A 15,435-nucleotide genomic window follows, 5' to 3' on the forward strand; every position below is an offset into this window, starting at 1 on the left:
AGCAGGTCCTCGCAGGTAGTGAAAACAATGTGATCGTTGTATCTCTTGAAGGTGGAAAATCCAGTCAGATAATAGGGACATGTGAAAACCACTCTGAAGGATGATTAGTTTCAGCAAACTATTGTTGTTTCTAAGTGGCAGATAAGAGTTGCTCTCTCTCCCACAAGTGAAAGTGCATGACATTTGTGTTTGCAGTGGTGAGAGATATTCCACACGCAGTTTGGCAGTGGAACTACACCAGTGCAGGATGTGAGGCTATGCGAGTGAACGCGCGCTTACTGGAATTAATCGAAACCATAATTACCTCCGCACTAACGAGCCAGTTGTCTTGAGCCGCAGCCAGGTGTTTAGCAGGAAACAGAATGTGACACTTTGGGTTTGGTGTTCACCCGTCTGCACACACATACAAACTCACTCGTGTTCCAAGAACCTGAGTGAGTTGAGCAAACATTTCGCCAGCCGTCAGAGCTCGTCTCTCACCACATACATTCATCTTCCTGAGACGCCTCCTGTCCAAATAGCACGGCGGTTCCCCCACCTTGGGAGCCAGATAGGAAGCTGCGGTAGGATTTTCCCATTTGTTACTCTGTGACAGCTTCGCTGAACATATGTGTTTCAGGACAGTGGTTTCCCAACAATTTTGGTCTGATGTACATCCCCCCCCCCCCAAAAAAAGACATGATGATCAACAACATCACCCATAACCTTTCAAATGTGCTCATTTCAGTTGAACTTGAACCAGAGCTTCGATATATAACAGTGGCCCTTAACTGAATTACAAAATAACATGTAGTCAGAGACCCTAGTCTGATCTGTCAATCACGATGTTTAACCTCGTGATTAAAACCAAACATTCCCGGTAGATTGAGCACTTGGACGTGCATTGGTGTGATAAGAACTATACCGAAAAAACATCTTTGAGAAACATTTATTTAGTGTGTCCTTTGACTTTTAATTTGGTCCATGTCTCATCCACTAACACGGAGGAGGCAGGCTTTATGAACTATACTGTATCATGCCACCAGAGGGTGATCAAGATGGATTTCTTCACTTTGGGGGAGCTTTTATCAATTGCTTAGCTAATCTAATACTTTAATCACTATTTCCACAACTTTTAGATATATAATTTATCTAATATATGTAGATATCTGTTTCAGCTGATTCAGCTAACCATAATTCATTGTGAATGATAACGGTTTAACCTTTTATTTATCCATAGCTTTTTACGTCAACAATGTATCAACTTGTTTTTTTTTCAGTTTAAACAGTCTTTAATAACTGTTGCCTCTCTATTTTAGCACATACAACTGTTTATCTATCTAAGTACTTTCAGCTAAATTAGTTTGAAATCATTAACTAAATACACCCAGTCATATCAGGATTATTTATTCTTTTATCTAAATCATCCATAACCTTTAGCTAACTATTAATAATTGATAAAGGTTATCAGCTAACTGTCTAAAAAAATGATCTGCTCGATTGCAAACAAGTTTTGGCGAGGCAGCTCGGGGTAGTTGTACTCTTGGGTTAATCATTGTACAACTGGTGCACATAACGTGTGTGTATAAACTCTGGGCGTCCGTGTATTTACGTCAACATCTGTGTCAGCATGTGTGTCAGCATGTGTGTGTGAATTTGCCACCGTCAAGGTGACAGGTTCGGCACCTAGCGATGCCCGGGGGCCATCCTGCTTGCTGAGCAGGCACGGACTGAGAAACACTATCCCCCAGACAATACACGTCTATGCTCTGCTCTGCACCTGTGTTATGTTTTCACGCTGACATAGATGTGCTTTGTTTCCATGACTCAGAGACTAAAATAGTAAGGCCGCCACCAACTCTGAACTTGGGGCCCTTTGTAGTAAAACGACCACATAACTTCAAACACAGCAGCGAATGGTTAGAAACAAGGTTGTTTGCGGATTGCTCACTGTGTAAAACTGGCTCACAATCGCTGAGTGAACACAATTTCCTTGGCTTTTTATTTGCCTCTCCGGATTTTCCAGCGTTGTAACCAAACTCATATTGTCAAACTGTTATTGGATACACTGTGTATTTACCCAAATGTGATCTCATGGCTCATAATCTGCAAACTGGAGGACGGTGGGAAAAGAGAAGTTCACAAAAAAGTCATCCAAACTATATAAACCAGCAAAGCAACGAATGAGACGTGGAAAAAACATGACAACGTTAACAAAAAACGTAGAGCTTCAATGAAATTTATTTACTTTAGTCTCAAAGTTTTAGTGATGTTGTCACTGTTACGACTTAAAGAAAATTAAAAGCATTTAAAAAGCAGGTTTGTGTCATTATCATCAAGATCATGTAACTAGAAAAAAATATACTACTGCCCCCTGGTGGATTCAGAAAACAAAATGACTATGAACTGTCAAGTCAAATTACAGGCTGACTAACATACTGTGTAGCATATAAACTTTAATGCTTGACAAACAATGTCCTGTATAGAAGCACCCGGATTCAATATGATTTATACACAAACTTCTATCCTATAATTAATCATCTGCCATGTTTTTGAATATATATTTTACACCATGTTATTTGATTGATTCATGAATGTCTGAGGAATATCATATAAAAAGGAACCAGCCAGGAAACATAAACAGGAAATATTCCCGTCTGTCCGCAGTCCCATGTTCCTTCCTTGAAATGAAATACAGCAGCATTTTCCTTTGGTAGAATCACAACAGCCACTTTCTGTTGAGTCCTAGAGCGAAACCCTCTGTCTCACTCAATATATTAGAGTTTGAAGATGGGATGAAAATGAGGAAGCATGCAAATGTGCATATCTGCAGTCCTTTTTTCTTGTTTCAGTGCTTCGGTGCTTTTTGTAGTTAAAGTTGCATTATTTCTTGGAAAGAAATTTCATTTTGTTTCCTGAAACAAAGGGAAAGAATCCAGAGGTTTAAGGTTAGCGAGCTTATGGTCATTTGCACAGAACAAACTCTGGCTAAGAATAGCTCAGAGAGATCCTTACCCAAGCCTTTGAGAAACCTGTTCACCCGCCGATGTTCATTCTCATTGATAGAGTCCAGATACTCCTGCAACCTCACTTCAAACAGTCCTGAGAAAGGAGAAGGAATTATGAGCCTCTGTGTCACCTCACCAGCGTTTGGGTTCGAACGTGACCTTGCCGCTGCACCTCTGTACCTCTCAGAGCCTGCCTGTGGAGCTCCCTCTCCTGGATGAACCAGCCAAACATCTGGGTCTCCATGAACACCTCCAGGAAGCGACGCACGGTCTTGGAGGGGATCGCTTTACGAAAGCCCTCCCGCTGGAAGGAACAGGGGACCGGGGAGGAGGACGAGGAGGAGTAGCCGTCCTCCCGATCGGCAGTAATGAAGAGCGGGTAGTGGCCAACTAGCTCCACGAAAAAACGCACAAAGGCCTCAGACACGACCGTGCTGAGCTGTTCAGAGTCTGAAAAGAGGAAGTTGAACCACATATTCATCAGTGTTGCTGCAAGGATAAAAGATGCAAGAAATAAAGAGGTGGTTTGTTGTAGTGATGTCTTGTTATGTCTTACCACCCGGTGCGTCTCCTCTCTCATTGGCGAGATCTCTTCTCCTCTCGAGAACGTTCTCCAGCGCTGATTGAAGCTTGGAGGGCAAGATGGAGTCCTCATCGTCCAACTATAAGGAAAAGGACAAGATGATATTTTATCATCTGAACTTTTTCCACATCCATCAAGATCATGCAGAGCCATAAACACCAACCAAACATGAGTCAATGCATGCAGCCTACCTGTCTGAGAAACCGATTGTTTCCTAGATCCACAACCAGAACCTGTGCACACGAAATATAAGTCATTGTAATTCAAAAGAAATCAGTCTTTTGATGTGATAAATCTATTTACACCTTCAGATAACTTCAATTTCTAAGAAGCAGTTCCTCTCTGACCTCCTCCAGGGGCAGGTCAGTGAGCTGGGGCAGCGAGCTGGACAACAGGCCCACGATGAACGGGGTCGGGGTGCAGACGATGTCGAGCATGGCAGAGGGCAGCACGGGGATGTAAGTGTGCTGCCACACGAAGGGGTACAGCAGGGCCACCACAGCATGGCAGCACTGGGAGAGAGTGCTGCAAGGGGGAGGACGAGGAGGAACAGAGGAGGAATATGAGGTTTTATTAGATTACAGATAAATAGTGGATTTGCATGTTTACACCCACTTCGAAACACTTTTTCCATAAATGATTGAAAGCAGAGCTGGGAAAGGAGAAAAGACAAAGCAACAGATGTGACTTCATTCTCGCCACATGAGGGCAGTATGATCCAGTGACGCAGATTATTCCCCCAAGGTCCATTTCCCACTGAGGGAAGCGAGGCTGCATTCTTCTTTCTTTTAACGTCACTCTGACTTTGCATTCCTGTCCTCTGCTCATGTGACCACACTCTCTGGCTCTCACTGGCTTTTCTCCTGCAGCACAAACAAACTGGCCCCAGCACAACAACAACAACCAGCAGCCTGCAGGCCTCAAAATATCTCTCTGGCATGTTCCCTGAATAAAACTGGGACTGCCTTATATTTATTTAGATATGAGGGGCTATAGACCACCCACACTACCTCTAACTTCATTATGAAAACATCATCACTTCTGTCTTCATAATCATGTAAACACTGGGAGACTCATTTTCAGCACAGCATTATATTTTATAAGAGATAGGGGACACATGCAGACATTAAGGGGATGCGTCAGACCGACCTGAGTTTGTCAGCAGTGAAGATGACCCGTCGCTCCAGCAGCAGAGAGCCGAACACCCGCAGGAGCAGCCGCAGACTCAAACAGGAGAAGAGACACTCAAAGTTGACGTGCTCCAGGCGGGAGTCAGAGGGTCGACAGAGCTCCATCACCTGGGAAATAGCATTGGATTAAAAAGATATCAGATAAAACATTTGAATAATTCAGGGAAGACAGAAGAGAGATAACACACTCCAGTCTCACCTCTGTCTTTAATACCAAATGATATTAGCTATAAAGTTACTGTACATTATCGCAGTAAAGACAAGTAATAGTTTCCTCATAATATCTTGGTGCTCACAGCGTCGCTCACCTCAGTGCCCGAGCCAGGCAGGAACGTTTTGACAGTGATGGTTTTGCCCGGAGCAGGAAACTGGGCCTCCATGATGGCTCTCATGAAGGGCTGCACTAAGGCCGGAGACAGAGCCCTCCGCCTCTCCACCTCATCCAGCACCTACACATACACACAAACACACTGTCATTTGGACCCTTTGAGGAGACTTTGTTTCGGGGACTTCTGATGTGTTTGGAACTTTTTTTGTGGAGTGATTTCTTTCTTGATCTTGAATGTCATGTTCTCACTCATCACAATAGAACGTATAATGCACTTAAATGATCATCTCTAAATGTAAGAAGACACATTTACTGGTTGCTGATATTAAATGTTTACCGATATTCAAACGTATGTACTTCAATTACCCTTCTTATTTACAACAATATCTTGTAGCGTTTACTTAAAATTATCAAATGATTTTTGCTTTTATGATGGCTCCACCTCCCAGCGACCCTCAATGGATGGATGGCCTTTTACTCTTTTTACCATCTTAAACTTAGATGATTGCACAGTCGTGAAAACATCACTAGGATCATTTTATATTTATTTTCTGCCAATAGATCCCTTTCACCTAAATCTGACACAATGACCCTTTAAAGGTGTAATTTTAAAGTAAATGTTTAGTGGTCGTAGACAACGTTGGATAATGGCCCACAAACTTTGAAGAAAAAAGAAAATCTGCCATCATTTGGCATCTGCATTTGAGTCCTCATGTGAATCTTAGTCGTAACACACCTTATTAATAGTAATATTATAGTAGGGCACCAGTGTGAGAGATTTACCTTGGAGAACAGGTTGAAACAGCCGAGGTGACTGACGATACAATAGACCTCTGGTAGACGTTTGCCTTTTCCACTGGGCTGAGGAGAAAAAACAAAATGTACTTTTGGAAAACCTCAATGTCTTTATTCAGTTAGTTGATAATTTCCATCTGAGGGTAAGAAAATTATTTTATACGTGCAAAGCGTATTTTATTCTGCCCCCTTAGGAGATACTGTAATCTCATCATTGTGAAAATAACCAAATTGGAAAGGCAAGGTTTTCACATGACCGGAAGAATATACTTCTTTCCTCATCAGTTTATTCCACCCCCCCCCCCAAATAATTTAAAGAACACACTCAAATACATCAGAAGATGTATAGAAACACACATATACACTTTCCCAGACTCACACACTTCCTCCCAGACTCTGACATGGACTCTTTAATTTTTTTCCCACAGGCACGTAGACTATTTTGGCACGCTTATTTACTCAGCCGTCACCGTGGTATTTGGCCACTTCCTGTCCAGTGCAGCAGTGACACTTATTTATTCTGTTCATTCCTATTTACCAGTAAACGCCGGCAGTATCCGAACCTCCTGGTCCCGTCCTCTCCAGTCAAAACAAAGGAGAACATCTCACTGTGGGGGACGCAGCAAACACACAAATAAACAGGATTCATATTTTGAAAAATACACAGTTATTATTTTTGTGCACATTCTAAACTGACTTTTCAATCAAAAACCCACATTGACAGTCATGTGCAAGTTTTCGAGAGGTAATAAGAGTTACATTTGTGTATGTAGAGGCTCTGGGAGAGTATTTAAAACTACTTTGACTATTAAGTTGGACAATTGGATTAATTGTATAGTCTCACCTTGGGTAGTTCTCCACCGACTCCCAGTCTTTAGCATCAGGGAAGCAGAACTGAGGAATGATCCTCAGCTGATCCTCTGTCTCCCTCATGAACTTGAAGCTTCGCTCCAACTGCAGCACAACAGAAAACCAAACTTTCATACATTTTCAATAACTTTTATCTCATTTTATATCTCACTCAGGTTTTCTAACTAATGTAACTGTGCAATAATAATTTTCTACATGTGCAATTTCAATTTCCAACATGTACAATACTGCTACACTTTGTATATATTGTTTACATCTTACATATTACTAGTTTTTATAGTTCCTTGTGTTTATGTTGTATTTTTTACTTATTACCTTTACTGAATGTGTATTTTACTGTTGAATCTTTGCTGCTCTTTAAGCTAAATCCTCCCACTGTGGGACTAATAAAAGGTTTTAATTTAGACTAATTGTAATTACTTCCGCCCGGTTATGTTTCCACCCCTGTCAGTTTGTTTGTTGGTTTGTTAGTCTTGGTGTTAGCAAGATTACACAAAAACCACATAATGGATTTCCACGGGAACTTGGTGGAAGGATGCAGGATGGGTCAGTGAAGGATCCAGATCAGGGACATTGTGAGATTGGACGTTTGTTGATGTTTTCACAAAATTTCCCAGAGAACAATTCATGGATCTTAATGAAAAACATATTAAGGCAACAGATATCCATGAGTGTGCACAATGTGGTGCAGCTTGATTGAATTGAAGGAGACTGTTGGCCCTTGGTGGAGGGATACATTTTGCATCTGCATCTCCAAGAAGGTTCCCAGTTCGATTCCAGGTTTGCTCAGCGTCTTTCTCAGTGGAGTTTGCATGCTCTCATTGTGTCTGCGTAGGTTTTCTCCAGGTGCTACGGCTTCCTCCCACAGTCACAAGATTGGGGTTTGGTTAATTGGATACTCTAAATTGACTTAAATTAAATAAATTTACTAAATTGAATAGGTGTGTGTCAATGGGGTTTGTCTCTGTGTGTTGACCCTGTGATACACTGGCAACCTGTCCAGGGTGTACCCCGCCTCTCGCCCAATGTCAGCTGGGATTGGCTCCAGCTCCCCCTGTGTGTGCAAGACCCTAATATCTATTTTGAGACATTTACTACACACAAAAACAATGGGTCCTCTGCTCCTGACCTTAGGGGGGAACTGCTGCGTGACCTCCGGCAGATAGTGGACACCGGCCTTCGCCTTCTGCAGCGACACAACCAGGAAATACTCAAAGAGCTTCCGCTGGTGGAGCTCCTTGTCCAGAGAGCTGCTCCTGCTGCTGGTGCCATTGTAGTGGACCTGGGTCTGGCTCGGCCGGCTCAGAATGGACTGAACGGACACAAGGCGCTGACGGTTAGCTGGAAGAGAGGAGGTAAGATGACAGTGTAGTTAAATATGTCAAAATAAAAGAATTCAAAAAAGATGAAAGTGGTGTTTGTGGTTAGAAAGCCGTGGCGATGGACCCTACCTTTAGCTCGTTCTTCAACTTCACTCTCAGAGTCACTGTTTTCATCTGTTACTGTAAAGACAAAACTAATTATTTAAAGGCAAAAATCCACATTAATACATTACATTCTCAAGTTAGGAAGCATTTAACGACATCACCTCTTCCTGAAGTCGTCTCAGCATAGTGGTAGATCCTTCTCAGATGTTTCTTTCCGATTCGAGCTTCAAATATGCTGTTGATCCTCAGAACAAGCTGTTGGGAAAAAAACTCAGACTCAGTGAAAGGATTTGGCAGCTCTGGCACCTGTAAAGCAAAATAATTATCTGTGCTCAATTTGAGTTACCGTGAAAAAGGGTCAGTTTGAACAAAAACAAATGATTTCTCCATGTTTGAGGCGTGCTGGCCTAACACTGGAACACATACAGACCGTTGGTATCCTGCGGCAGGTGCGGCTGTATGGATCGCCGGGCGGCCACGAGGTGTGTTCTGGACTCGTGGGGGTGGAGGGAGGGCTGAGCCGGGGTGGAGATGAAATGCCGCCGCTTCTGGCACCGTGTGTCTGCTGGTTGCCTCTCCGCAGTTCCAGCAGCTTAAAGCTCCTGCCCGAGTTCTGCCTGAAGAAGCCCGGCCGTGACGTCTGCGAATTAAACAATGAGTTTTTAATCTTTTAAATGTTATAAAGTGTTGAAGTGTTGTCTGTAGCTTCTACTGCAGGGACCTTGGTCGTATCAGCACCAGGGGAGGAGGGCAAAGACTGCTGGGAGCACTGACTCTCCAACTCTATGTCCTCGTATGGGTTCTCCTTGGGCGAATCTATGGAGAGAGCAGAAGTGAAACATTTGTCCAATTATTACCTCCACAAAGGAGGTTAAGGTTTTACGCAGAAACTACCCAACCAATGTTATTGAAACTTAGTGGACGGATGGGAACCCATTGACTTTAGAGCACATAGGATGAAGAGGAATTTTTCTAAACATTGGGATGGGATCTCCAAGTGCCCTTCTAGTTACCTTCACCAAAGAGAATATGTTTTTATCTGTGTTTGTTTGTTTGTTTGTTAGCAGGATTATGCAAAATCTACCGGATGAATCACCATGAAACTTGGTGGAGGGATGTGGTATGTGTCAGACAATACCCAATTCATTTTTGGCTTGGATCAGGGGGCACATCCAGGATTTTTTTTTCCATTGCAAGATAGGTCTATTTATTGGTGCAATTTGGTGCAGATCCAAATAAAAATCCAGATCTAGTGATTTTAAATGTGGTTTCACAAGTGGACTGTTTGGCCTTGGTGGAGGTAAAAGTCAATAGATTCTTTCCTGATCCGAACAACATACTCCCATTAAATTTTGTGATAATCCATCCAGTAGTTTTTGAGTAATGCTGCTAACTAATAGACAGTCAAACAAATGTGGACAAAAACATAACTACCTTATTTTCTTCAGATTATATTCTATGAAGTGGTGGGAATACCTCAGAAAACCATTTAAGTAATTAAATAAAAACAGTACCTTTGCAAAGTTCCCCACTTTTTTAGCTACTTCCTCTCTGACATACCTTATTCATTTTATCTTCATTTTCTACGTTATCTACATTTCGTACATTTTGCTTGGCACAGATTCTAAAAAAGGAAATCGGTAGAGGATGAGTGATGTGTCTGACCCTGGATGTCTTCATAGTGATGTTCCTGAGATAGTGTACGAGAGAAGAGCGGCCCAGTCGACCCTGCAAGGTCTTCAAACTCAAAGGATTTCCTGTCGCAGTGAACAGAATGTACAAAACATTATATGATGACTCCAGGATGTTGAACATCATTATATTTAACATTACTTTAGCTCTGGTCAGTACATCAGCAAAGAATAGACTTTTCAGACCCGTCTCTACCTGTTGATGTTGTCTTTGACTCTCTCACCCCTGGGTCTCCCGGAGACACCAGAGGGAAGTTTTGAAAAGGATCTTGTGGAGATGGAGGGCAGCGGAGGGAGGTTCCTCAGCCCTCTGCCTTGCCTCTGACTCTTCCCCATGGGGATGGCATCTGGATGTTGGAAGGTACGTCTGGGTTTGGGGACGGGGTTAATAGGGAGCGCTCCCGGTTCTGTGTACACATTCTCCTGGTGCTGCTTCCCATTTCCACTCTGACTGACGTCTTCAGATTCTTTCTTTCTCACCTCCACCTCTTTGTCCTTACTCGGCGGGCTGAAGTAGTTTCCAAGCTCCGGAGGTGTTTTCCCGTGGTGGTCCCCCAAAGCCTCCAGCTTTTTAAAAAGAGTGAACACCGCTCTCTTCTCTTGGCTGGTTTGTTCTGCCGCTCTCTTTTCACCGCTCTTCCTCAATGTTCCCGCCTGCTGCATCACCACCGTAGGCGAACAAGGCCTTGAATCTGCAAGCTTTTCTACGTTCTCTTTCTCGTGGTCTTGGTTTTTGTTCTGAACCACTCTTTTACAGTCCGCTTCTCGTTGGTTTTCATAGGGTTTACTGATATTGAGTGTCCCTCTCGGCTGTTTTCCAGTTTCAACGGGTGAACAAGGCCTTGAATCCCCCAGTTTTCCAACAGTCTCTTCCCCGAGATTTTCCTTCCCCATCTGAGCCACTCTCCTGTAACTGTCTCCACTCTGCTCATCAGTAGTCTTATTTTGGCTTTTTGTCTGGGATTCTGTCCCTTTCAAAGTAATGCACTGGCCCGAAGAATCTGAGGTAATGGGTGAGTGAGTGGGTTCCTTTCCCTCCCACAGAGAAATTTTGTCCTTAATCTTGCCTCCATTGGATCTGGGGAGCTTGTTGCCTAGCAGGAGGGTGTTCTCAGTGCCGTGAGCATCAAAGTGCGGCCTCCTGTGAGCCATCATGGGTGATTCTTCCCTCTGGTTGATCAGGTTGTCCAATGTGGTGAAGGGAAGTTTTGGCGGAACCTCTTTTCTTTGCCCAGATCCCTTGTTTTCAACTGAAGCAATATGGAAACCACTTCTACCACTGATGTCGCCCTTCTTTAGCCTAAACGCACAGAGAAAAAACACTTAGACTGAGTTCTACTAAGTTACAAATTAACATAAAATGATTAATTTCAAGAACATTGTCAAAATTACACTAGTAATGCAGAGAGGTGAGCAAGTTAATAGCACTGATTACCATCCAGGATTACATGCTCAGTTAAATAAACAATATAGATTATCATAAATATATACTAGATAATAATAAAAGAAATGGATAAAGCTAAAACTACAAGATAAACAAACAACTGTATATTACTTTTAGGTAAAAGTAAAGAATAAACAGTTGACAACAGTTAAAATAATGAATTAATAGTTGAAATAGCTAAAATTAAAGGATAAGATTGTAGGTCATTAGCTAAAAGTAATACATAAACAATTCTGCCCAAAGCTAATGGCTAAAGCTCCAGCTTCTGCCACTGTAAATAGTATGAATACAAGCTTATTTTAAATTGATATGCGCTTTTATATACGAACAGATATTAAATAACTTCTGTGCTGTGGGGATACACCAGAATTAAAAACTTCAAAAATAATTCCTCAGTAAACCACATGTGTGCTAACATACGGCTGCGCAGCCGGCTGCTTCGAGAGTATCCTTAACTTCCCAGTACGGTCACTGTTGCTCCCACTTCGGGGACATTCTGTCTTTTTCTGGCGACAGTGGGAAAATTCCTCCTGAGAGTAAATGCCAGAGGACAAGCCTATGACCGAGCATCTTCTTCTCATCAGCCTCGCTAAATAAACACATACTTGGCCCAGGGCCCATTTCATCAAACTGTTATGTTTTAATAAATAAACTGGAGGAAATGGGAAGCCCTGAGTTGAGAGACCTTTCCTGACTTTTCATTAATGGACGTGAGGAGTAAAGGGCAACATAAACCCTGTTTCTTATTTCTCAGGCTCAGGAGGGGGTTTGTGAGGTATAATGATTGCCCTGATACAAACCTGTTGACAGTGGAGTAGATGCAGTCTTGCTTTGTTTTCATTCTCTCAGTGGCCTCCATGATGACTGAGCACCTGAAAGAGAGGAACGACAGAAGCATCTTCAGTCACCAACGTCACTCATTTCTCAGTTTTGTTGCGTGAGGCGGAGTTTGGATATGATTATTGACATCCTGTCTGGCTTGGCTCCAGTTTATAATTACTGTCAGGCTTTTCCCAATGAAACAAAAAATCCATGGACTATTTAAATTAGATTTTGGGATTTAAAACAAATAAGGAAATCCCCATCAAATTATACACACTCATAGATGTCAGTCCCCTAAATGCATGCACTGTATTTCTGATTATTCTTTTCATCAAGCCCTATCACGCAAGGTTAAAGAAAGAGAAAAACATTTCCTGGATCAACCACTTTGTCCAGATCCATGCCAGGCTCTCTCATGGCCCATCCTTCCACCAAGTCTTGTGGAAATCCTTTCAGTAGCTTTTGCGTAATCCTGCTGACAAACTAACCCACCTACCAACAAATCTACGAACTTTTTCCTCAAGGAGTGACAGAGTCATGTCCGGTTTTGAAATATCACAAGGATAATTTTTAAGCTGCAGTTTACAGTATCTATACCACCACATGTCTACATTATAGATTAATATGAGATTAAGGTCCATGGTGACTGATATTTTCTGCCCCGCCACCATTCTATCTCATCTGGTAATGTTCAGTGTTCAGGGGCCAGCTGGGTAGACTCAAGGGAAAAACATGACAGCATCTCCCTGGAGCAGTTCATCACACAAACCAACATTTCAACAGTCATTAGGTATACTGTTAGTGATTGAGACCCTCGTCTTCCTGCTTTCTTTTCTTTAGTGTATTCTGCTGCCTCCTCCACACAGGACACCAACGACCTTTGACCCTCACAGCAGCAGAAATGCTCTGTTCTCCTCATCCTGACTCGTATTTTCACGTCGCTGAGGCAAATGTTTCAAAGTTCAGTGGCCTCTAAGATAGCGCTTGGTAATTTCCCAGATCTGGAACTGGTGTCATCATTTGTTTAGCTGACATGTTTTCCAAGGAAATGTGCAGGCAGCCTTTACAGCAGGATCGCTGATTAGCTGGGAAACAAGGCATTCAGATACTTAAGTGATGGAGACTGGATCTTGAGCTGTGGAATTAGTAAAAAAAAAACAGAAAATGCAAACGCAGCTCCAGTTTTCATCATGCAAAATTTTTATTTTTAGTTATAAAAGTGACAGAGGAAAAAACATCTCAGCCAAAATACAGAATGGATAGATTCTTCTTCCTCGTGCGTGCACACTGAAATGGTTTAAGATTAATATATGGACATGAAACAAGAGAGAGTTTCACTTTCACTTTTAATTTCCTTACATCTAAAAGTATGGATCAACTTAAGCTAGAGCACTTTTTTCATAAACCAAGTAACAGTCACTCTGTGTTTGCTACAAGCGCATCTAGTCTGTGACCTGCAGGCATCGCCCTTTTTATTGTCTGGAGAAACAGAACAGAACAGAAAGTGAGGAAAAGAAGGATCAAGGGAGCGACGTTGTGATCCATTATGTTCCTGGAGTATCTGAAAAACAACACGTTTCTGTAGACGTCTAAAATAAGTGATACAGATACAGGCATGACGCCACATCCATCATGCTTAATAGATGAGCTTGTATGTTCTGGATCCTTCCTCTCTCTACACTTTTGCCTTTCCATCCCTTTAACCGTAAGGTCTCATGAGTACATAAAACAATCTGATCTTCAGATTCAAAAGGAATCACATGACTTTGTGTTTCTTTCACTCTGCACAAAACCAGTTTGCGTAGACAACAAGTTAATGAATAAACGAGACCGCAGCCTTATACTGAACTCCCTTACTCATCACATGATCTACATTACACACAACAAATGTTATGTTTCTTACCTCATTCTGTCGTAAAGTTTCCATGTGTTCACTCGTGACATGGCAGCATTTTGCCAAAGATGCTGCTGTTACAGTATCCATTGGAATAAGCTCCAGTGTCAGTTGTGTGTCCAGATTAAACAGTCTACAATAAATCTTCATATTTAATTGAATCCTTCCGCTGTCAGATGAATAGAGACAGGAGTCTCAAATCAAGCAACTGTACATGCACTCGTCTCCAGTCTTTTACTTTCATTCACACTCTCTCCTCCACACAGCTTGATTATGACTACCCCCTTCCTTCCGTCCCTCTCTCTCTCTCTCTCTCTCTCTCTCTCTCTCTCTCTCTAATGCTCTTTCTCTCTCTCTTTAAGTCTCTCACTATGTACGGACTTTCTCCCCCAACACTGACATTATGAACTTGCTACATAGACTGAATGTTTGACTCTTAATACTGACTGAGACCACTTCAAATCCACAATCTTTCATATATAGTGACATACAGGACACACGTCATCGTTTGAATGATGATCGACATTTCTGCTCCTCCAGGGAATCTGAAGTTCGCGGGAACTCACGTCACAGCTGCTCCTGAGCTACAGTTGGTCATGCAGCTGCTCTACCGAAATCAATAAGAAGGCTTCCAGTGAAATTTGGAAACCGCAATTTAACTAAAAAACGACAAGAGGGATCTAAAATATTCATTCCTAAGAGAAGTGTTTTCTGCTTTAATACAGATGAAATAAGAGGTAACCAATAAATAATACATTCAAATTTCCAGAGCAATGATTTTAAAATCAGTACAAAAAAAAGCCTATATGACATACAGTACTTTGTTTAACTTCAAGTGAAATTTCTTTCTTTTTATTAAAGTTTTTATGTATTTATTGTCACAAGAATATCCAAATATAAACTGCATTGTAATTTTTTCTATTTAAACATATTTTAAGTAACATTTATTGCATATGTACATTTTCGATTTATATACATATATATTAATACATATTTTTCCCGATATTTCTGACATAGAATCATATGCTTCTTCCGCTCTTAAATGTATTACTTTTATCTTTTTAAATGATGTACAATCACCCCTTATATACAGTTTTAACACACTCATAGATAATACTTAAAAACTGACAATACATTATTAAAATAGGCTTACCAGTATTCAAGCAGGCACTGCTGGGTCCCTGTTGCAGTGTCAGGCAGTGAACTTGGACTCTTTAATAGACTGATTTTTGGCGGTTACACATGTTAAACTATGTTGGAAGCAGCCAATGACAAGTTGGGTCCACGACACAAGTCAGTGACAGGTGAGAGCTCAGCAGCTGTTTCTCCCTCAGCCCCCCCATGTGTGTGTACACGTGTAGCTCCACCCCGGTCCTGCTGGTGGCAGCAGTGCGCCGCAGTGCT

General features: G+C 41.9%; 1 protein-coding gene across 2 annotated transcripts; it reads right to left on the bottom strand.

Moving 5' to 3' along the window:
• Positions 1-2,209: 2,209 nt before the first annotated feature.
• LOC117757574 (DENN domain-containing protein 2A-like) lies at positions 2,210-14,286 on the bottom strand. Of its 2 annotated transcripts, XM_034578828.1 has the most exons (20): positions 14,041-14,286; positions 12,116-12,187; positions 10,068-11,171; positions 9,846-9,937; positions 8,902-8,996; positions 8,611-8,820; positions 8,342-8,435; positions 8,205-8,255; positions 7,883-8,094; positions 6,728-6,837; positions 6,422-6,491; positions 5,872-5,949; positions 5,069-5,209; positions 4,720-4,868; positions 3,918-4,095; positions 3,762-3,803; positions 3,544-3,649; positions 3,168-3,437; positions 2,995-3,081; positions 2,210-2,894 (listed from the first exon to the last, which is right to left on the bottom strand). In XM_034578828.1, the coding sequence occupies exons 1-20, from the start codon at positions 14,079-14,081 to the stop codon at positions 2,863-2,865; spliced, it is 3,234 nt and encodes a 1,077-aa protein (XP_034434719.1). In that variant the 5' UTR covers positions 14,082-14,286; the 3' UTR covers positions 2,210-2,862. The 2 variants fall into 2 exon arrangements, 1 of the variants encoding a protein (XP_034434719.1); XR_004613153.1 differs by lacking the exons at positions 2,210-2,894; positions 2,995-3,081; positions 3,168-3,437 and having other exon boundaries at positions 3,556-3,649; positions 3,876-4,095.
• Between the last annotated feature and the right edge of the window lie 1,149 nt (positions 14,287-15,435).

Source organism: Hippoglossus hippoglossus, chromosome 23 (assembly GCF_009819705.1).
Source record: "Hippoglossus hippoglossus isolate fHipHip1 chromosome 23, fHipHip1.pri, whole genome shotgun sequence".
Lineage (NCBI taxonomy): Eukaryota > Metazoa > Chordata > Actinopteri > Pleuronectiformes > Pleuronectidae > Hippoglossus > Hippoglossus hippoglossus.